General features: G+C 44.8%; 1 protein-coding gene across 1 annotated transcript in view; it reads right to left on the bottom strand.

Moving 5' to 3' along the window:
- The window catches only part of MED14 (mediator complex subunit 14), a 64236-nt gene that overhangs the window by 24161 nt on the left and 17808 nt on the right, over positions 1-22267 (bottom strand). Inside the window, exons 12-20 of the mRNA XM_032795780.2 lie at positions 21452-21530; positions 19248-19407; positions 18645-18839; positions 14254-14388; positions 12981-13057; positions 4591-4751; positions 4357-4503; positions 4164-4255; positions 3042-3194 (exon numbers count right to left, since the gene is read on the bottom strand). Of these exons, the coding sequence (XP_032651671.1) occupies positions 3042-3194; positions 4164-4255; positions 4357-4503; positions 4591-4751; positions 12981-13057; positions 14254-14388; positions 18645-18839; positions 19248-19407; positions 21452-21530 (1199 nt within the window). The remainder of the gene's footprint in view (positions 1-3041; positions 3195-4163; positions 4256-4356; positions 4504-4590; positions 4752-12980; positions 13058-14253; positions 14389-18644; positions 18840-19247; positions 19408-21451; positions 21531-22267) is intronic.

Raw genomic sequence — 22267 nt, 5'->3', positions numbered from 1 at the left:
CCTAATTGATAACATTAGTGATACTCTGATTTTCAGTTGTTCTTGCTCATGTAACATTGGTGAAGGATCTGGGAACATGACAAAGGTGGAATAAACATTAATTTTGTGCATTCTTTGGTAACTTTTTTTTTGTAACATCAAAGCTTTGCTACAGACTTCTGCATTTCAGTCAAATCAGTGATCTATGTTTGTGTGATTTCCTAAACATAATTGTGGATTTTTTTAAATGTAACACTATAATTTACATTCCTTAATAGAAATAGTATGTCTGTTTTTGTATCTTATGCTGTATTTTAACATTTTGTATTACTTAGGTTATATTCTTTGGTTAAAAGTGGCTCAAGTAGACAAGCAGTCCCATTCATATTAAGACAGTGTACAAAACTGTAAATAAAATGTGTACAGTGAATTGTCATTTAGACAAAAAAAAAAAAGACCAAACAGCCTGGAAAAGGAAAAAGAGTGGACAGGCAAAAGACCCAGGACTCCCAGCAGGAAGAGAAGAGGGAGATGCACCAAGACATAATGGGGCTTCTCCTGTAGCAAACACAGATGCTGCAGATTCCTGTGGACCTACAGGTTCAACAATCACAGGCTCACTTCCCTTTGCAGTACATAAAGAACTCCATTACAGCACCTCTTTATACCCCTCCTCAACATTCTCATGTGGCATCAGGGGCTGCATCCCTACCCCTTATCACTCCATCCCAGGTGACATTAAGGACAACCACAACTACATGTTAAGCAACCTGTGAGATCCACAGTTGCCATATGCACAAGTAAAATGGACATGAATTGTTCTCTCTATTAAATTTTATACCATTATTAAGTTCTTAACGTATTTACTTTTTAATTGCACAGAATATTTTTGCACTAGTTTTCTTACTGAATAAAACTATTTGGAAAATAATTCATCTTTATTATTAGTTCCCAATGTATGCTGCAGAGTGCCTAGCAGTTATGAAATCACCCATTTACTTTTTATTGTACAGTGTGACAACTCATAGGATCAGTGATAAACAGTGTAATAATCATAAATGTACTAGCACTGCAAAATTAGTAAGTGCATTGACAGTGTGTTATTCATAGATGTGCACTACGCATCACACAATTCCTAACAAGCCCCAAAACAGCAGGCCTGGCAGAGCACAGTATACCACAATACATTACTGTGGCTCACTGTTAGAAGTGCACTTTCAAACCCTGTCTGCGAAGTACAGCTTCGCCCTTAGCTCTAACAGCCCTTGTGTCTGGCTGTTCAAACTCAGCAGACAGCCACATCACCTCTACCCGCAATCCCAGCAGAAACATTCCCCTTTTGCTTCACAGTTATTACACAGGACACAGCAGGCAGCTATTACCAACAGGATGCTTTTCTCACTGAGATCCAACGTTGGGAAGAAACACCACCAGCATCCGTCCCTTCAATTTACCAAAAGTGCATTCAATTATCATTCTGCACCAGCTGAGCCAGAGCTGAATCTTTCCTTGGTGATGTCCAGGAAGAATGTATGGCTTCATGAGCCAAGGGAGCAAGGGGTAAGCTGGGCCTCCCAGGATCACTATTGGCATTTTAGCATCATCTACAGTAAACCGCCCGTTGAGAAAGAAAAGTCCCCGCTCGCAGCTTTCTGAACGGTCCTGGGTTCTTAAAAATGCAAGCATCATGCACCTTCCCTGACCAGCCAACACTGATGTTGGTGAAGTGTCTCCAGTGACCCATCAGTGCTTGCATAACCATAAAAAATAAATAAATAAATAAAAAAAATAGGTCCTTCTGTTGATGTACTCTGTGGCAAGGTGGTCCGATGCCAAAATAGGGATGTGTGTGATGTCTATTGCTCCACCATAGTGCAGGAACTCCATTGCTGCAAATCCATTCATTATGTCCTGCAGATTCACTGTCCTGCGCAGCAGGAGACTATTAATAAACCTGCACACTTGCATGACAACAGCTCCCACAGCAGATTTTCCAACTTCAAAATGATTCCCCACTGATCAATAGCAATCTGGCATTGCACATTACCACAATGCCATCACCACTCCCTTCTCCACTGTCGGTGCCGCTCTCATTTTGGTGTCTCTGCACTGGAAGCGGGGGATGAGTTCGGCACACAAAACCAGGAATGGGGCCTTGCACATCTGAAAGTTCTGCAGCCACTGCTCATCATCCCAAACCTATAACAGTGTGATCCACCAGTCAATACTCATTTCTCGGGCCCAAAAGCAGCACTACCATTTGCAGCCACATCATGAACAGCACCACCAACGCTGAGCTGGTTCTTGCTATATCCCAGAACAATCTGTCAAAGCAATTGTCACATTCCCCGCTGATTCATTTCTTCCTGTGGCTCCTCAACTACCAGATTGCATGTCCTGGGCTTGCAACACTTATGCAATAGTGCAGAGATGTACAAACTCCAGGTTTCTGTCGGAGAAGGCAGACAGCAAGGAGCACTCCATGGGTTCATAGGATTTTTTTTTTTAAAATGTGTGAAAATTATGGGCTATAGATAACATTATGGGATGGAAACAGTTGCATGCTGGGAAGTTTATCTCTTGCTCCCAATCATCCTGCATAACTCATTTCTGCTCCACCAGGCATTGCCAAAACTATCCAAAAGAGTGTGTGCTGGACAGTGGCAGGTTGCACACTGGGATACTTACCCATGGTGCTCCACACCGTGCATCGACACAAGCACTCTTGGTGAGTATGCGCAGCATGGATGCAAGGAGCCAAGAATGCATGTGCACAAGTAATATGCTAGCTGCAATGGCTTCATCCCACTGTTACTTGCATTGACCCAAGTTTATAGTGTAGACAAGGCCTCAAAAGAAAAATCAAGTCATGGAGGATAATGAGCCCCGACCATTACCTGCTCTTCCTTAATCAAAAAGAACCATCAGTAATTTATTAAGGGCCAGATTCTGATACCCTTGCACGGAAAAAAAAACAAACCCTCAACCATCAGAATCTGGGCCTTAATTATCTTACACTTCTCTAAATTCTATCTTTTCATGAAGAGAAATAAAATAGTTACCTGTAATAACTGGACCACATTTGGTGTTTTATTGAACATCTCCTGGAGCTGGTGTAGGATGGTATTGTGACAGTTACTGCAACCTGAATTTGGGCCAACTGTTCCCAATGAAATGTGAAATTTTTGATGTATGGAATTCCACTGAATACTAATCTATAACACCAAGTAAGAAGACAAGAAGTCTTAGAAACTGATTAAAACAACCAGATCAGATTGCAAGTTGTGAACCAGAAAATGAAAATTACACATAAATATTAAAGTAATTGAAGCTAAAATGCCATGTAGAAAGCTATGCTAACTTTCTACAAAAGTGTGGGGGCTTTTGTTTTTGTTGTTCTTACGAAGTTTATCTAGGAAATCCCCACAAGGATAATTAGCAAGAGATGTGGGGTGGGCTGAAGGAAACTATAGAAATAAATTAGGCTATTTCCTTAGTGTGTTACTCAGAAATCAGAAGCCTCATTTGACCAAAAAGGGATGAGTTGAGTTAAGGGAACTGGACTTGAACGCTTGATTACTTCAATATCTCCAAAACGGATGTATTGATGAGGCTGGATGCATCTCAACTACAACACACTGCTATGCTATGATGGGGCAGGCCAATGTGTAGTGGCAATGTCATGCAAAATCCAGTGCGCTATTCATGCCATTTATGGAAAGTAACTAACCATTACAATACATGTTCTACATGTGCAAAAAATGCTCTTAAAAACCCAGGTTAAAGAGAGCCATGATAAATTCCACATGGCATTGAAACAATCCACAGTAAAATTGGAAAAATGTTTCCTGAGATTCCTTTTTAGATTAAAAGTTGAAAAAAATGTTACATTTCAGCAGTTTTGTCAGAGCCTTCATTTATTTATTTATTTTTTAAAAGCCCACATTCCATCCATAACTGGCATTTAACAACACACCAATTATGCAAGTATCTAAGCATACACAGCAAGTTAATGATGGTCTAGCATCTGTTACTTATAGCTTCCCTGCTTTTGTTAATATGAATTTTTTTTACTGTTATTTTAATAAGTTGGAGAGCTTTTTGCTTAAATTCCAAAAGCTCTGAACCTGTATAGTTTCTGTTTTCAAATGCAGCTTTAGAAGCGTACTAAGAAAGTTACTTACTGAGCTTCCCTTGGTAGTTCCATAACAAAGGATAAGCTTGCGGTAGTTATAGACACGAACCTCTGAGAAAACATTCAGGTGGTTGGGTATTTCTTTTGAAGAGGAAAAAATAAAAAAATGAGAGAGAAAGCTTACATACTTATATAAGATGTACCAAAAATGTAAAAGAAAGGACAGGGGAATATTTTTGTACCTGGCAAAGATCGTGCAAACTCCAGCACACATTCATATAGTCGAGCAATACTGTTCCAATCATTGAGGAACATCTCAACAACTTTTCGACCTCCAACTGGTTCAGACAATTGGTTTTCGTAAGTCAGGTAGACATGACGTGTTGGTCCTGCAATGTCAATAATGATTAGCATTTGACAGAGAACATGGTAAAGAGAAAGGAGTTAAATCTGCAAAATATTTCTGCAAAACTAACCTTGCTCCCTGGAAGATGTGCTGTTAAGTGGACAGTTCGCAAATATCAGCTCAGCCACCCACGTGCGGTTATTTCTACCTTGCAATCGGAAAGTGCAATCAAGGAGAGACCGGTCCAGAGCCTTCTGGGTTTCCTCGCTTGTACCTTTACATGGAGGAATTCTGTCCATGAAGAAAAGAGTGCACAATTGTACACATTACAGCTCCACGAGTGCATAATACATGTTAAAGTATTTTCCAGAATGACATTTAAATATCTTTACTTGAAAGAAAAGATGCTCTGCAGAATAATGAATGGAAGAGACCTGGGATTGGAGAAATGAAGCCTCGAGCACCAGCCCTGTACTCCCATTGGCCAGGAACCACGGCCAATGGGAGCTGCGGGGGCAGTGCCTGTGGGCGAGAGCAGTGCGCAGACCCTCATGGACCCCCTGCTTAGAAGCCAGACATGCTGGCAGCTTCCGAGGTGCAGCGTAGAGCCAGGACAGGCAGGGAGCTTGCCTTAGCTCCACTGCACCATTGACTGGGAGCTAAGCCCATGCCCCAACACCCTGCCCCAACCCTGAGCCTCCCACACACACTCTGAACCCCTCATTTCTGGCCCCACCCCATAGCCTGCACCACAACTGCACCTCAACCCCCTGCCCCAGCCCAGTGAAAGTGAGTGAGGGTGGGGGAGAGCGAGCCACCAAGGGAGGGGGGAATATAGTGAGCGGCGGATAGGACCTCAGGGAAGGGGCAAGATAGGGACCAGGGCCTGATGGTAAGGGGCAGGGCTAGGGTATTCAGTTTTGTGCAGTTAGAAAGTTGGCAACCCTAGGTGCGTGCAAGGTCACAATGCACAGAGGATGCCATTTTGTTCTACAAAATGGCATCTTCTGCACAGCATGACCACACATGCACAATACTACTAGGTCACACTGTGCAGACAAAATCATTTTATAGAACAAAATGGCGTTCTCCACGTAGCATTAACTCACACATATGGTGTGCACAAGATCGCCCTGTGAAGGGGACACCATTTTGCTCTTCAAAATGATGTCCTCCATGCTCTTTGGGCTCCCAAGCTAAAAAAAGACTTCATTAAAATGGCATCAGGCTGGCAAAAAGTTTGGGAACCCCTCTCCTAGAGGGACTCTAAGTTGATGCAATTTGCATCTTTTTTCCAACACCCTCAACTTGTTACAAGTTCACATTCCCTCTACAGACCTTTTTTCAGACTTGCTTAGACTCCACACATCACTTTGAAACATGGAATATGGAGTATAAGGGTTCGTATGCACAGTTGTGTACTGCTTTAACTATAGCTGTTTCTAAATCAATAGCTGAAGCAGCACAATTTTAGGATAGACACAGTCATATCAGTACAAGGGTGCTTTATCAGTACAGTTTATTTTCATTACAGAAATATGGAAAGGTCACACTATACAAGAGGGGTTTTTTTTAGGATGGATATAAATCCTCTTGCTTCAGGGTCTAAGCTAGCCAATAAATGAGGGGGCTTAGGAATACTTCATCTACTAGCAGTTTCTCTCTTCAGGATTCCTTGCACCTTCCTCCAAAATAGCTGGTATTAGCCACTGTGGGAGACAGAACACTGAACACATGCACCACTGATCTGATCCAGCATGACAATTCCTACGTTCATGGCTTAAGCTGTGACTACATCAGAGAACTCTCCTCATGAGCCAACACTAGAGGTCACCTGGAGTTGCCGGAACTAGCTGTCTCTGGATATTAGGATCTGGGGCTATTGATGAGTATTCTCAGTGAAAAGCCCTCAGGTTAGGAATGAGTTTCTCTCCACTGGTCCATTAGAGCCCAAGTCTGTTGATCTTCAGGGCACAATACCAGGGACTCTTGTTAAAGCATTCAAGCTTTTGCTTGAGGACAAGTGATTTGAAATGTGGGGAAATAAAAATTGCTGGCTTCTACAGAACATCCCTTTTCTTTCACTTACTGAAAAAGGTAAAATTATGTTAATTTTGCATGTCCCACAATACAAGAAAGGGAACACTGTTCAAATCTACAAAAACAAATGAAGAAGGAAGTACAGTTCAAGAGAACCATATACTGCTATATTAAAGACTTCACCTGGCAGATGGATGAGACAGAAGTTGGTAAGAAAAGAGTTACCGTTTCCGTAACTGGTCTTCTTCAAGATGTGTTGCTCATGTCTGTTCCACAATAGGTATGCGTGCTCGCCACATGCACCGGTGCTGGAAGTTTTTCCCCTAGCAGTACCCATAGGGGAGCACCCCTAGCATCCTGGAGTGGCACCTCAGTTCCTTCTTGCCAGACAACTCCGACAAAGGGGAAGGAGGACGGGATGTGGAATAGACATGAGCAGCACATCTCAAAGAACACAAGTTACGGAAAAGGTAACTGTCTTTTCTTCTTCGAGTGATTGCTCATGTATATTCCAAGCTATATCTGTTGGAGGTGGGTAGGAGTTCACAAACTCTTGAGACAGAGCACAACCCTGCCAAACCCGGAGTCTTCCCTACAATTGCAGAATGTGAGGTGAATGTGTGAACTGAAGACCATGTGGCAGCCCTGCAAATGTCCTGAATGGGATATGGGCTAAAAAGACAGCCGATGAGGTTTTGCCCTAGTTGAGTGCACCCTCACAATTTACTGGGGAGGGATTCCCACTAGGTCATAACAGGTACAGATGAACAAGGTGATCCATTTGGAGAGCCGCTGAGTGGAGATTGGCCAACCCCTCACGCATTTGGCTGAGGCGATGAACAGCTGCGAAGACTTCCTGAACGGCTTCGTCTGCTCCAGGTAAAAGGCCAGAGCCCGTCTCACATCCAGTGTGTGGAGGCGGCACTACTCACTGGATGCATGGGGCAGAGGACCTTCAGGAAAATGTCCTGACCCATATGGTAGGTGGAGACCACCTTCGGGAGGAACGAAGGATGTGGGAGGAGCTGGACCTTATCCTTATGGAACACCATGTAAGTGGGCTTGGAGGTGAGGGCCCTGAGTTCCGAGACCCGTCTAGCAGACATGATCTTGTGGAAGGTGGCCTTCCTGGTGGCGAAGTGCAACCAGGTGCATATAGCTAACCACTCAAAGCACCAAGTTCAAATCCCACTCCGGGACTGGGGGCTTAACGTATGGGAAGAGATGATCCAATCCCTTAAGGAATCAGCCAGTCATAGCATGGGAGAATACCGTGTGCCCCTGCACCAGTGGGTGGAAGACTGAAATGGTGACCCCTGGAGGAGATAGTCTAAAATGAGCTCTAAGGAGATAATCTAAAATTAGATGGATGAGGGCAGCCACAGGGGAAACGCCCTGCTCAGCCACTCATCGGGAAAACTGAGACCACTTTTCCAAGTAGGCTTGATGTGTGGAGGGTCGCCTGCTTTCCAAGACGACACTGAACTCCTTCCGAGCGTGTCCTTTCCTCCCAGCCTAACCATTGAGCAGCCATGCCGTGAGGTGGAGTGCCAGTAGGTTGGAGTGAAGAAGGCACCACTGGTCCTTGGAGAGCAGGTCCAGGTGGGACGGCAACGGCCAGGTGACCACGAGGCTTGTGAGGGTCCCATACCAATATTGCCTGGGCCATGCCGGGGCAATCAGGAGGACCCGGGCCCTATCTGTCTTTATTTTTTCCAGGACCTTGCCGATCAGCGGGAAGGCATAGAGAAGCTGGCCTGACCAGGACAGGAAGAAGGCATCAGAGATAGCGCCCATTTCTAGCCCCCTCCCCCTCGGGCAGAACCAGGGACACTGGCAGTTCTGCCAAGTCGTGAACAGGCCACCTGGGGAGTTCCCCACTCTTAGAAAAACCTGTGCACCACCTATAGGTGTAGAGACCACTCATGTTGAGAGGAGAAGTCTTGGCTCAGGCAACCTGCCCACGAATTCTGGGCGCCCAGTAGGTGGTAGGTCTGTATGCAAATGTCGTGGGCTATACAAAAGTCCCACAGCCTGAGGGCTTCCTGGCAGAGGAGCAGGCCTCACCTTGCCTGTTGATGTAAAACATCAAGGCCATGTTGTCCGTGAGAACCCTGACCACTCCACACCACTCCAGGTGCGAGCGGAACGCCATGGACACCAGCCGGACCGCCCTGAGTTCCTTGACATTTATATGCTGCGCAGGGTCCTGCACAGAATACAGTCCTTGGGTCTGAATGTCCCCCACATGGACTCCCCACCCACGTCCGAAGCGTCAGACACCAGCTCCACTGATGGAGGCCTGCACCTGAACAGGACCCCACAGAGCATGTTTGCCTCCCTATAATGGTGGTCCCCCTCTGGGATCACCGGCTCGGGCACAGTGATGACCTTGTCCATCCTGTCTCTGGCCTGGGAGAACACCAAGGCCAACCAGAGCTGGAGGGGCCTCATCCTGAGTCTGGAGTGGCAAACCACATATGTGCACACCGACATGTGACCCAGGAGCTGGAGACACGCTCTGGCTGTCATCACAGGAAACTGTAACTGTCGATGAGCCCTTTCAGGGTCTCAAATCTGTTCAGTGAGAGGGAAGCCCTGGCCGACATCGCGTCCAGGACTGCCCGATAAACTCTATGCGCTGTACCAGGATTAACGTGAACTTGGTGTCATTTACCAACAGGCCCAGGGTGGCACATATGGACAGGAGGAGAGCCACATGATCCCATATCTGCAACCGGAACTCCCCTTGACCAGCCAGTCATCCAAACAGAAGAAAATCTGGACCCCATGATGTCTGAGGTAGGACGCCGCCACCACCACAAACAAGCACTTTGTGAATATTCTGGGAGCAGTGGACAGGCCCAATGGGAGGACCGTAAATTGGTAGGGTCCTGCCCAGCCGTGAAATGGAGGAAGCGCCTGTGCCCCTCGAATACATGAATGTAGAATTACACGTCCTGCAGATCGAGGGCGGTGTACCAGTCCCCGGGATCTAGCGAGGGGATGATGGACGCGAGAGAGACCATTCGGAACTTGAACAAAACATGTACTGGTTCAGGCCTCACAGGTCCAGGATGGGCCTGAGCCCCCCTTTGGCCTTTGGGATAAGGAAACAGCAGGAGTAGTACCCCTTGCCTTTGAACTCCGCTGGCATCACTTTCACTGCTCCTAAGCCAAGGAGCTGCCCCACCTCCTGCTCAAGCAGGGCCTCATATGAGATCACCCAGAGGAGGGGGGTGGTTGGGAGGGGTAGAAGTAAACTGGAGGGTGTAGCCCCGGGAGATGGGGTTGAGGACCCATCGATCTGAGGTCAGCCATGACCACTCTGGGAGAAAAAACAAACACACAACCGGTTGGAGAGGGGTAGCTTTACTGCGTGTGGATCCTTGATGTGAACTGGTAGGTCGCCCCCAGGCGTACCATCAAAACTGCCATCTTCCACCTGTTCGCCCTTGGAGGACCCCGGTTGGGGGGCAGACTGGGACTGCCTCTGCAGGCATTTCTTATAGTCCTGCAACTTTTTATAAGTAGGCTTGTATTTAGAGTGGGTGGCCTGGGTGGGATCCTGCTGCAGCTTAAACGTAGGTATAGCTAGAGCCGGAACATAGAGGCCAAGAGTCTTAAGCGTAGTACGGGAATCTTTCAGGCCATGCAGCTTCACGTCCGTCTATTCTTCAAACAGAGCCTTGCCATCAAAAGGGAAGGCCTGCAAAGAGCTTTGCACCTCCCTGGACAGTTCAGACTGCAGGAGACACCACTCTGCTCAACCTGAGTCAGAGGCTTGGAGGCCAATGGGGACCGAGGACTGCCCAACATAGGTCTAGGCTCTCCCCTGGTCTTGCTCCGAGGTCACAGTGGAGAAGGCCTCTTCTTAGACTTCTTGGTGTGCCCCACAGACGGGGAGCGGTGCCAACTGGTAGATGGCACTGAGGGGTTGCCGTGCACGGACACCGCGGTGCCCAGTGCAGCATGCTGGAGTCAGGGTCAACGTGGATTCCATCAGGGTAACCTGGAGCCAAATGTCTCTTTCTCTCTTGGTTCGAGGCTTGAAAGATCTACATATTTTGCAGCAATTGCTGACATGGGTTTCACCTAGACAGCGTAAACAGTCCATGTGCAGATTACTCACTGGCATCGGTCACCTACAAGTGTTCCACGACTTAAAACCCGGGGCACGGGGCCTGCCCCGGCCTGGGCGCATTAAACTAAACTAAGTTACACTAACTATTTCAACTACAGGTACTATTATACCGAACAAACGAGTTCTGGAGGAAAGCTGCAGACAAAAATAAATAAATAGGTGTGTGCGTATATCTATATATATATTGGTAGTCCATTGATCCGATGATGACAAATCTGAGCAAATCATCTATTGTTCGTCTCATGGTGTGCCCTTTGATGGCTATACAACCCAATTCTAGAGGTGCACATTTGCCTGCAGATGGCGCATGGCAAGTTTGCAGTGAGTGGGTTGTGTGCTGCTGGTGCTCTGTGATGTCGTTTGCGTACCTCTTGCAGACGCCGGCCGCGGTCTTCCTCAAAGACGATGCAGGTATTCCTGACTGTTGCACGCCACTGTGTTCTGTCGCTGGCGGGGTCCCTGGATTTGATACTGCTATACTGCAGATTGGCTTTGATGGTGTCCTTGTAACGTTTTCATGGATGACCTATATGCCGGATGCCTATATGCTGGCAGGGGATTCTGTTGGCATCCATGCGGCTGACATGACCGGTCCAATGTAGCTGTGACTTCATGATCATCATTTCGATGCTTGTCATCTGGGCTCTCTTGAGGACCTCAAGATTGGGCACTTTGTCTTGCCAGTGGATCTTCATGATGTTGCGGAGGCAACGCACGTGGAATGCTTCAAGCTGCTTGATGTGATGCCTATATAGTGTCCATGTTTCACACTTGTACAAAAGAGATGAAAGAACAGCAGCTCTGTACAGAAGCAGTTTTGACGACATCTGGATGTTGTGGTGGTTTAAAACTTTGACACGCAGATAGTCCAGTGCCCGGCTTGCTTTGGATATTTGTGCATTGATCTCATTATCCAGCGAACCATCACTGGATATGACACTACCCAGGTATTTAAAGTTATATATATATTAGGTGTGTGTGTGTACGTATATATAGATATACACACACACACACACACACACACACACACACACACACACACACCTATCTCATAGAACTGGAAGAGACCCTAAAAGGTCATTGACTCCAGCCCCCTGCCTTCACTAGCAGAACCAAGATCCCTAAGATCCTTAAGTGGCCCCCTCAAGGACTGAACTCACAGCCCTGGGTTTAGCAGGCCAATGCTCAAGCCACTGAGCTACCCCTCCCCCCAGACAAGGTGGAGCAGAGCAGTTCCAAAGCACCTTCACTGGCAGCAAGAAGGAAATGAAGGTGGGCAGAGCACGCAGCGCCCCTTATACCATGCCACAGAGGTGCCACTCCACGGGTTACTAGGGACACTCCGCTACAGGTACTGCTGGGGAGGTGCAGGGGACAAAAAAAAGAAAACTTACGGCACCGGTGTACATGGCAAGCACGCACACCTATTGTGGAATACACAAGAGCAATCACTCAAAGAAGAACTATGGGCTGGATGCATTAGTATAATTCATATTCCTGGAGAGAGGTACTGTGAAACCTCCCAAGCCAAGGTTCTAACCTCCTGATTGCTAAGAGATACACAGGGAACCTGAGACACAGGCTACTAGCAGAATGGCAATTCCTGCCAAGGATGGTAGCAGGAGATGCTACGTTAGCAAGCCATCTTTGGCTGGAACAAGGATGGACAGATCTTGGCTACAATTTTGTCAGAGGTCACGGAATCCTTGACTTCCAGAGACCTCCATGACTTGAACTTGCAGTGACAGGGAGCTACAGGGTCCCTCTGCCACCTGTGGTGGCTGGGAATTGAGGGGGTGCCCTGGAGCTCCAGGCCGCTGTGGAGGGCAGAGGCGCCCCAAGCTGAGAGCCACTGGAGGTGGAGGAACCCAACAGTTCTGAGCTGGGGCCCCTGGGGTGGTGTGGGGCCCCTGTAGCTCCCCATTTTACTGTAAAAGTCAGGGATAGGTCACGGGCTTCTGTGAATTTTTCCTTATTGCCCATGGCTTTTACTAAAAATATGCATGACAGAATCTTAGCTTTACTAATAACTGCTGTGCATTTGTCATGTTTGGAAGAAACAAAGACCATGCCCCTCGGTTAGTCAATTCTCACCTACGAACAGACACCAGGACTGGCTGGTCCAACAATAAAGGGCAATACATTATTTTCCTACTCTTTCCCTCCCCACCACAGGCCACATTACCTTAAATGACTGAGGTTGTAAAATAAGCCATTGTTTAAAACAAAAATGTTTTTCAAAGTTTAGTGTTGCAAGTTGCCAAACTCTTCAAATGCTCCTTTTTCCTAATACTGTTCATGTACTTGATAAAATGAAGTGTATAACAATATCTTACTTTAATAAACGTATAGCATGGCTGAAGCCATCTCCTTCTACCTGTACTCCTTGATGTGGAATCTGCATATTAGACAACTAAAGAAAAAGGAAGATTTCACTAAGTTATAACAAACAAACTCACTCACTCAAGGGGGGAGGGGGGAGGTGTACACTTTCCCTAAGTGTGTGTCTTGCTACAAGTGACAGTTTCACATTCTGAGCATGGAAAATTGAGAACATGAGGGGGGCCACACTACAGACTCTTGTCTCCCCTTGACATCCCACCATCTCCCCTTTTCTGGCTTCACTGTCTCCTGTCCCCTACCCTGCCTTTCCCTCTCCCAAGCATCAGCCGTGGCAGGGAGTCACAGCTCCAGCTGGAGTAGGAGGATGGAGCTTTAAAGCACTCATTTGACCCATGCAAACAGATTCCTGACATTGGCCAGCCGCACATTTAGAATGGAAGGCAGAGAGGACTGGAGAAGAAGCAGTATGCAGGCATGTCTGTAGACATGTTAGCACATGCCTCCTATAGGGGGGTGGTTACCCCGCTCCTGCCCTGAAGGGCTTAAAACAGCCCTGGGAGAGGACTGTGGCAGGGGGAAAAGCTGAGCTGATTGGGAAAGCAGCCACAGCTGTAGCAAGTTCAATCAAGGCCCAGCTGGCCCTTATAAGAGGGCAGTGGGCCAGAAGGATGAACAGACACTCTCTCTAGCTTGCTTGAGAGAGAAGGACTTGGCTGCCTGGGAAGCTGAGAAGGATATCTAGTGTGGAGCACTGCTGGGGAAGGGCAGAGGGAGCTGGGGAGCTCCAGCCTAGCAAAGCCCCAGGCTGCAGGCCAAGTTAAGGGCCGACAAAGGTACTGGGGTTGCAGAGGGGCAGCCCAGATATAGGCAGAAGCAGCTGGTCCAACCACCCTTGCCAATGATGAGTGGTTTATAGACTGCAATCTGCCCCGGGGAGCGGGGGCTAGATGACTGGCAGTAGCCACTGAGGCACACTGGGGATGGGAGTTCCCCTGGGTGGGGAGACCCAGATTGTGGGTTGCTGCTAGGGGGCAAAACCCTGATGGTAAAGGGCACCGGGGTCCGGGAGGGACACAAGGGAGCAGCTGCAGGTGAGACATCAGCCAGCAGAGGGCGCTCCAGAGCTGGAAAAGAGCTAATTCCCTGGACAACCAGCAGGAGGTGCCACGCTGGTGAGTCATCACCCCACCCCACCCCACCCCCAAATATACATAAATCAGTTTATACAAAGAAATTCTAGGAAAACTTTCATCTCATAATACTTACCTCCATACGAAGTCCTATAAATGGCATATTTGTATCACACATTGCTACAAGATGAGCTAGGACTTTATTGAAGGCACACATTTCTCCAGATCGTTTTGGTTTCTTAGATTCTACAGAACAATGATCACCAGACAACTAGAATTGAAACAGAGAAAAGACGACATGTACTAGACCATTTAGAATAAAAACAGTCACTCTTCAAAAAGGTCATGATGCAGAACAAAAGCTTGATCAGCTGTTATGTTTGAAATGAAATACTCTCTGGGCACATATAGTTACTCTTAAGGGTTAGAGGACTCAATATGGTTTATTTAAAAGCATTCTCTAATATTCTCATAAAACAAGTTAGTGTTTAACACACTTGCAAACCTTCTTTGCGTAAGCTAGTTTACTGAGTCCACACAGCACTCCTCCCAAAATATTATGGATCTCCTGAAGTACCTTTCCACACAGTGACTAGACCAACTCCTCAAATAAGGGAGTTTGGGAAGTTGCAATCTACATTACCTTACAATCATTTAAATTCCCTCTGAATATTCACTTAAGCCACAAGACTTCAAGAAACCTCTTATTACATCTTTTACATATTCACTGTATCATTGAAATATATTTGAAATACACTAGCTGTTGCTCAATAATCACAGCATCTGGTTGATGATGTCTCATCCTTTCCCCTATCCCTTCTCACTCTCCAATCAGCCTCCTCATTGCATTATATCTGAAGTTAGTTTGTAAACTACCTTAGCAGATGACACGAGGGAACTGGAGCAAAAATGTAAAGAACACAATCCTATAAACAAGCACTTTCAAATATATAAAATGGCATATTTTTCTAAAACAGGACACCAAATACATAAACATATCTAATATTTTGGAAACTAGAAAGGCTCCAGAACTGCCAAAATTATGTAGCGTAGACAAGGGTCTAGTTAAGAAAAAAAGAAAAAACCCTCCACACAAACAAGAGTTACTTAAGCACAACAACTGGAATAACCAAGAATTATCACAATCATTCTGTTTATTTAATGAAATACAGAGTCACAGTTAAAACATACACTTTACACATCTTTAAACATTAGGTCCAACACTGCACACTTAGGGTATGTCTACACTGCAATTAGACACCTGCAGCTGGTCTTTGCCAGCTGACTCAGACTAGCAGGCTCAAGCTAAGAGGCCATTTAACTCAAGTGTAGATGCTCAGGCTAGAACCCAAGCTCTAGGACTCTGAGGTGGGACGGTCCCAGAGCTCCAGCTGCAGCCCAAACATCTATACCACAATGAAACAGCCCTACAGCCCGAGCCCAAGTCAGCTGGCACAGGCCAGCCACAGGTGTCTAATTGCAGTGTAGACATACTCATAGGACCATGACCCTGCAGTGAGCACAACACAGACAGGCTCTTTGCAGGAGTCTCAGTAATGACTTAAGCAGGACTTTGCCATGCAGATCTCATTGTAGGATTAAAGTTTTAAAGTTTCCATACCAAGAGCACTTTAAGTTTATTACCTTTCATACATTCATCACATTTTTAATTAGACAATTTACACTATAACACTCTCTCACATGAACTCAAAGTTCTTTCCATCTATTCACCACTTCTTGTAAAATACCTTCCTGAAAAACCACCTATATATATTCAATCCATAACCATACCAGGCAGCATAGGCAAAGACTACCGTATATACTCAATCATAAGCCAGTTCGTTTATAAGCCAACCCTCCCAAAGATGGATAAGTAAAAATGGAAATTTTTTATAACCTGTTCATAAGCTGACCCTATAATTCAGGGGTCAGCAAACTTTGGCTCCCGGGACATGAGGATAAGCCACTAGTGGCTGAGATGGTTTGTTTACCTTGAGTGTACACAAGCACACAGGTAAACCTAAGTAAACAAAGTGTCCCGGCGTGCCAGCTGCTTACCCTGACGGGCTGAGACAGCAACTGGTGGGGACATTTTTTTTGAGAGGGGGTAGGGGGGGAGAAAGCTGGGAGTCAGGGGAATAACTCCTGTGACCACCCCCCACAGGACCCCACCCCTAGCTTGGGACTCCCACACTCTTCCCACCCCATCGCTTCCCACCTTATCTGGGGAGGACCAGCGGAGGATGTCTCTGGCCTGGCTGGAGCTGCTCCAGCAGGCTGGGCAGCGTGGCCACAGCCTGCTCCAGCGAGCCAGACCGGATGGTGCAGCTGCAGCATGTTCCAACAGGCTGGGCCAGGTGGCATGGACACAGCATGCTCCAGTGGGTGGGGCAGCGCAGCCACAGCCTGCTCCGGGGTACAGGGCAGAGCAGCATGGCCAGAAGCGGAGAGATTCTGGCCCCGCCTCTTCCCTTCTGGCTGTGCTGCCACTCCTTGCTCCCTCTGTCGGGTAGGAGGGGCTGTGTCCCACCTCTCCCTCTCTATACTCATTCATAAGCCAACCCCCTTCTCTGGTGCTTCCCTTTTTTACTAAAAAATTCAGCTTATGAACAAGTATATACGATATTTTAAAAGGTCAATAGTTAAAACGGTATACATTTAAAAGCAAAATTTCAGGGTTACTAGACTCCAGTGATTAAAAACAGATCAACTATTTGAGTATAAGAGTCAAGTTTAATTAAGTTACTATTACTATTCTAATATTAACAAATTAATGTTGCCTTGATCTAAAATATACTTGATTTAAAATAAATATGTAAGCCCAGCTTGTCAAAACTAGTAGTACACCTCTACCCCGATATAACGCGACCCGATATAACATGAATTTGGATATAACATGGTAAAGCAGTGCTTGGGGGCGGGGGGCGGGGCGCGGTGTCTGCACGCCTCCAGTAGATCAAAGCAAGTTCATTATAACGCGGTTTCACCTATAACAAGGTAAGATTTTTTGGCTCTCGAGGACAGCATTATATGGGGGTAGAGGTGTAATAAAGTCAGAATGACTCAAGCCCCCTAATTTGTTTGTATAGCTGCTAAAACAAGGGAAGACCATACACAGTGAAAGGATATTTGACTAAGGTCTCAACTATGAATGGAAATTATGGAATAAGGCATGGTGTGTGTTTAAAGCACAATAACTTTTCTGGAATAGCTATTGCAGAGTAGCTTATTATACAATAGCAATTCTGCTTCATTTCCCCATGTAGAAGAGATGTTGTGACGTTATCTGATTAAAATATGACCATATAGATCATCATTTCAACCAGTTACATATTTGCAGCAAATCTTGTACAATGGTTGTCGAGTGAGGGGTCTATGAAAAGGTTATGATTTGCTAGGTCTGATTATGCTATCTGTATGCATTTATCATTTTTGTATGTGAAGTTCTAAGTACTGGCTCTATACTTGGATTTCAAACATTTGCTTCTGGGCTAACGCCCACAAAGTAATTAGCCAACACATCTTGGAGGGACTATTCAAATTGAGTAACCCATCACAAGAACATTTAACTAATAATGGACCATGGGAGACACCCATCTACACAATGAAATTTCATGCTGTGACTAGGCAAAATGCATGGACATGGGACTTGCCCAAGTGACTCCAAACTCCATCTCGTTGCTATGATTTTCCACAGTAAGAACAATGGGATGTCTTCCACATGGCAAAAGCTATAAAAGGCCCTGGAAACAACTCCATTTGGTCTTCAATCCTGCTTCTTACCTCTGGAGGAATTTTGCTGCAAACTGAATCTCTGAACAAAGGACTGAATGACCCATCTAAGCTGTGGATGTACTCCAGAGACTTGACTTAAGCCAGCAATTTATTCCATCACTACTACAAGTCCGAACCAAGAACTTTGCCATTACTGTATGTACTTTAGTCCTTTAACCAATTTTAACTCTCACCTTTCTTTCTTTCTATGAATAAACCTTAGATTGGCATCAGCGTGATTTTTGGGTAAGATCTAAGTTATATATTGACCTGGATGTGTGGCTGGGCCTTAGGGATCAGGAGAACCTATTATTTGATTAGACCAGTTGTAAAGAACCACTCATTTCTGAATCCAGTGTTCTTGGTAGTGATATAAGAACTGGAATGCCTGACGAGACTGCCTTTATGTTTTCTTGTTAGCCAGTGTGGTGAAATATGAGTTTAATTTGTGGCTGGTCTGGTATATCTTATTAAAGAATAACCACCAGTTTTGGGTTGTGTTTGCTCTATTCCTCAGGGGTTTGTCCTGAATTTGGCACTCTCAGTTATGACCTACTAAGACACTGTTACAGAGGTAAGCTATGCAACATTTCAAAATATGCCAATTATTAAAGCTGGCAGTTATCCCCACAAGCTGCATCTAGCTTTGAACTGGGACAAATTAGGTACTTATAATTCACCTACAACCAGATATTATTCACAATTTTAGGGCAAATACAGGTTTAATGTCTGTTTCCATATGGAAATACAAACCTTGCGCTTGGCACCGCCTTTTGCTTGTTTCCCACTTTTTGTGTCTAGTACCAACTCCTCGATGTTTGGTTTGAATTGCTGTAGTAAAAGTGCAGTAGCAGGGCTGTCATCTCCTTCAGGACAGCTCACAGAGAGAAAATGATTCTTGTACTCCAGTTCTGTGGCGTTGCCAGGAACTTCAAACATCTCTACCACCTATATTTAAAACAAAATATTTATTTTGAGAAGAACCTTGACAAAATTAAAAAAATAAACAAACTACATTTTTTTTTCTCTTCCAAAAACTATTTTGTCTCTTTCTAAAAACACTGTATTATAGTAGGGAAAAGAACTCAGGAAGAGAAGGGAGACCAGCCTACTAGGAAATAAAAAGAAAGCTAGAAGGCTCATGGGGTAACAAAACCAGATTATGTTCAGACAAACCATATTAATAGACAGACCCTAGGAGCTACAGAAATGGGGACTAGACATTTAAAGCAATCATCACTGGTAGCCGGTCTATCATACTGTATTTACTATTTTAAAAGGAAAAAAAAAGAAGAGTGTTTGTTATGCTTTTGTCTCCAAGCACCAAGTTTAGAAAAGTGTTTTCCAATTACTTACAATGTAGTACTGTGGAAGGCGAGTGAGTTTAATAAACAGTTTGTGCTTGGAAAGGTTTCCAACAGGATGGCTAGCATAATTAGCTAGCTGCAATGTTTCACTGGTTACTGTAGGCAGATGTTTTATAGACTGTTTGCATCGCTGCTGTCCAAGCCAAAACCTTGCATTAAAAAAGAAAGAAAATTAGTGCTTTGAGTTTTTATGTATTAAAATGCTCCAAAACAGTAAGTCATACATGGTCTCTATCAAATTAAAAGTTATATACAAAGTGAAGTTAATGTAAAGTTAATTACCCTTGACTAACAGAATTTTAAAAATTAGATTTACTTGTCACTATCTAGGTTTATATTTTGTCTCCATCATCTTGGGTAATAATTCAATTTCATTTATTTATAGTCTATTTCACTTTTAGATTCTTATTGCTCCAACACTTGGAATTCAGAGACTACAGGGAAGTGTTCTTTCATTTAAGAACTATATTCAGTGAGATTTTAAAAGACATTGCTGGAAATATTTCTGCAGGATTACAGAATTAGAATACCTTAGAAAACCCTGCAGGTTTTAGTGAGTTCACAGTGTGGCACCTTCCAACTTTACCGTGACTCATTACAAAAATTTACTGGAGAAAAATTCTTCTTACTTCAGTGTTGTGGCAAGCCTTGTCACAATTTTTTAAACAGACACTGACACTGCACTATTCCGTTACTTTCTGGGTTTCCGCTATTTTCTGGCATAACTATATGAACCCGAAATTTCCGAGATGAAGAAGGCCTGATCTATATAGAAGATATTACAGCACATTTATCCTAATATAAAACTGAATCAGAGTCAGCATATTTGAGATATTTACAACTGGATTCTGATCACACAGGCAAGACAACAAGTCACAGCTAGGTCTGAGAATGAGCCAGAGATATATAGTTTGATTTTCAGATGTACTGAGCATCCAGTTTCTGTGGTCTCCAGCTGGAGTTTTGGGTGCTTGGAACCTCTGTAAGTCAGGACAATAATACCGAAAGGTAAGCCTGCCACGTCCTAATGGCTGTTACAGAATAGAGAATAGCTGCCTCAAGGTTTGCAATGCTATCTTGGCCTTCAGTTACAGACCACAATTTATAAACACAGGAATGTTGATAATTTCCCAGGATGCCAATAGAGTATGACTCTTACAAAAGTGTGCTGGGAGTTAGGGGAGCTGCACATACATGGGGAGGAAGGGGGAATGGACCAAACCCGGATGACAGAAGATGGGATTTTGTTTTCACATGGCTTTAAATTGTGTTTGTATTATTTGTTACAGTCAGGCTTGGGAGGCTCTAGGGACATAAGGACATATATTTTATTGAGTTAATACATTATTTGCTTAAAATTATTAGATGCCTCAATCTTAGGGCTTCAGAGGACATCTAAAATCTATAAGTTAGAATAAGGGTAGGCAACCTGCGGCACGCGAGCTGATTTTCCGTGGCACTCACACTGCCTGGGTCCTGGCCACCCATTCGGGGGGCTCTGCATTTTAATTTAAATTTAAAATAAAGCTTCTTAAACATTTTAAAAACCTTACTTACTTTACATACAACAATATTTTAGTTATATATTATAGACTTATAGAAAGAGACCTTCTAAAAAGGTTAAAATGTATTACTACTATGCAAAACCTTAAATTAGAGTGACTAAATGAAGACTCGGCACACCACTTCTGAAAGGTTGCTGACCCCTAGGTTAGAACATCTCTTAATGGTATAAATTGATCAAAACTGAAGTGCTAAAATAACTGGAAAAGAAGTGGAATGCATTATGCTGACAGTGGGCAACTCCTGTTCCTTCCTCTGCTGCTACAAAGGGGAGGAGGGAAACAGGATTTGGCGAAGCTGTGCATGAACGGTGAAATTTTGACCCTAATGAAGTCAATAGGAGTTGGCATGGACTTCAGTTGGGACAAGATTTCACCCACACGTTGCTGTGAACTACAAAGGAGCTCCCTGTGCACGCACACACAGAGAAGTATTTTCAGACAGAGTGGGATAAAGGTAGGCTAGGAAACGGCAATGGAGCCTACTCCAGCAGAGGGAAGAGGAGATAACCAGCATCTTAACTTACTTGGGATAGGGAAAGGATATATCTCCCACAATGGTAAAGAACTTATTCTTGTATGTTATAATACATAATATGCAAGTCAAATGAATAATTCCAATATCACTTACTTGAGCTGTTGAAGCCAAGGGATAATGCGTTTCATGTCATCATTGACCGACTTTTCTATGTCATCCAGTGTCAGCTGGTCTATAAAAATGTAATTATTTAAGTGAAAAAAAAGTCTAACATCTACTTTGTAAATAGTGCATCCGACGAAGTGGGTATTCACTTATGAAAGCTCATGCTCCAATATGTCTGTTAGTCTATAAGGTGCCACAGGACTCTTTGCTGCTTTTGTAAATAGTGAAATTCAGACCTCTGAGTAAGAAACAACTTCTTGTATTTCTGTCTAAGTTGAGTCACATCACCACAGTTTTGTACTGTGATGGGGCAAGGCCAGATGGCTACGGTAAAGTACTGAGAAACAGATATGTTAGCCCCAGGCTAAACAAATCCCTAGGACCCTGGTAACCAAATGGCAGTTGCTCCAGGTTAATCAAGGCACCTGGAGCCAATTAAGACCTTTCTAGCAGGCAGTAGAGATAGCTACTTTAATTAGAACGACCGCCCCCTCTATCTGGGTTCCAGCCAGGCCCTGTGTATCGCAGTCTATAGTGCTCCTGTAAAGTTGCCAGGCAGCTACAACTCCTGGGTATTTCCATGGCCTCCCCACCACCTTTTACTCACACAGGACACCTTCCTGAGATGTTAGTGTCGATGAATGTTGTCCTTTCCTCAGGTCCTCAGCGTATACTCTCTCACTCTCAGCTTCTTGCTTCTTGCTCCCAGCTCCTCAACCCCTCCTTCTCTCTGGCTCCTCTTGGCCTGACTGGAATGAGCTCCTTTTTAAACCAGGTGCCTGTGCCTGCCTGATTGGCTGCGGT

Source organism: Chelonoidis abingdonii, chromosome 1 (genome assembly GCF_003597395.2).
Source record: "Chelonoidis abingdonii isolate Lonesome George chromosome 1, CheloAbing_2.0, whole genome shotgun sequence".
NCBI classification, from domain to species: Eukaryota; Metazoa; Chordata; order Testudines; family Testudinidae; genus Chelonoidis; species Chelonoidis abingdonii.
This window is presented reverse-complemented; position numbering and strand designations above follow the sequence as displayed.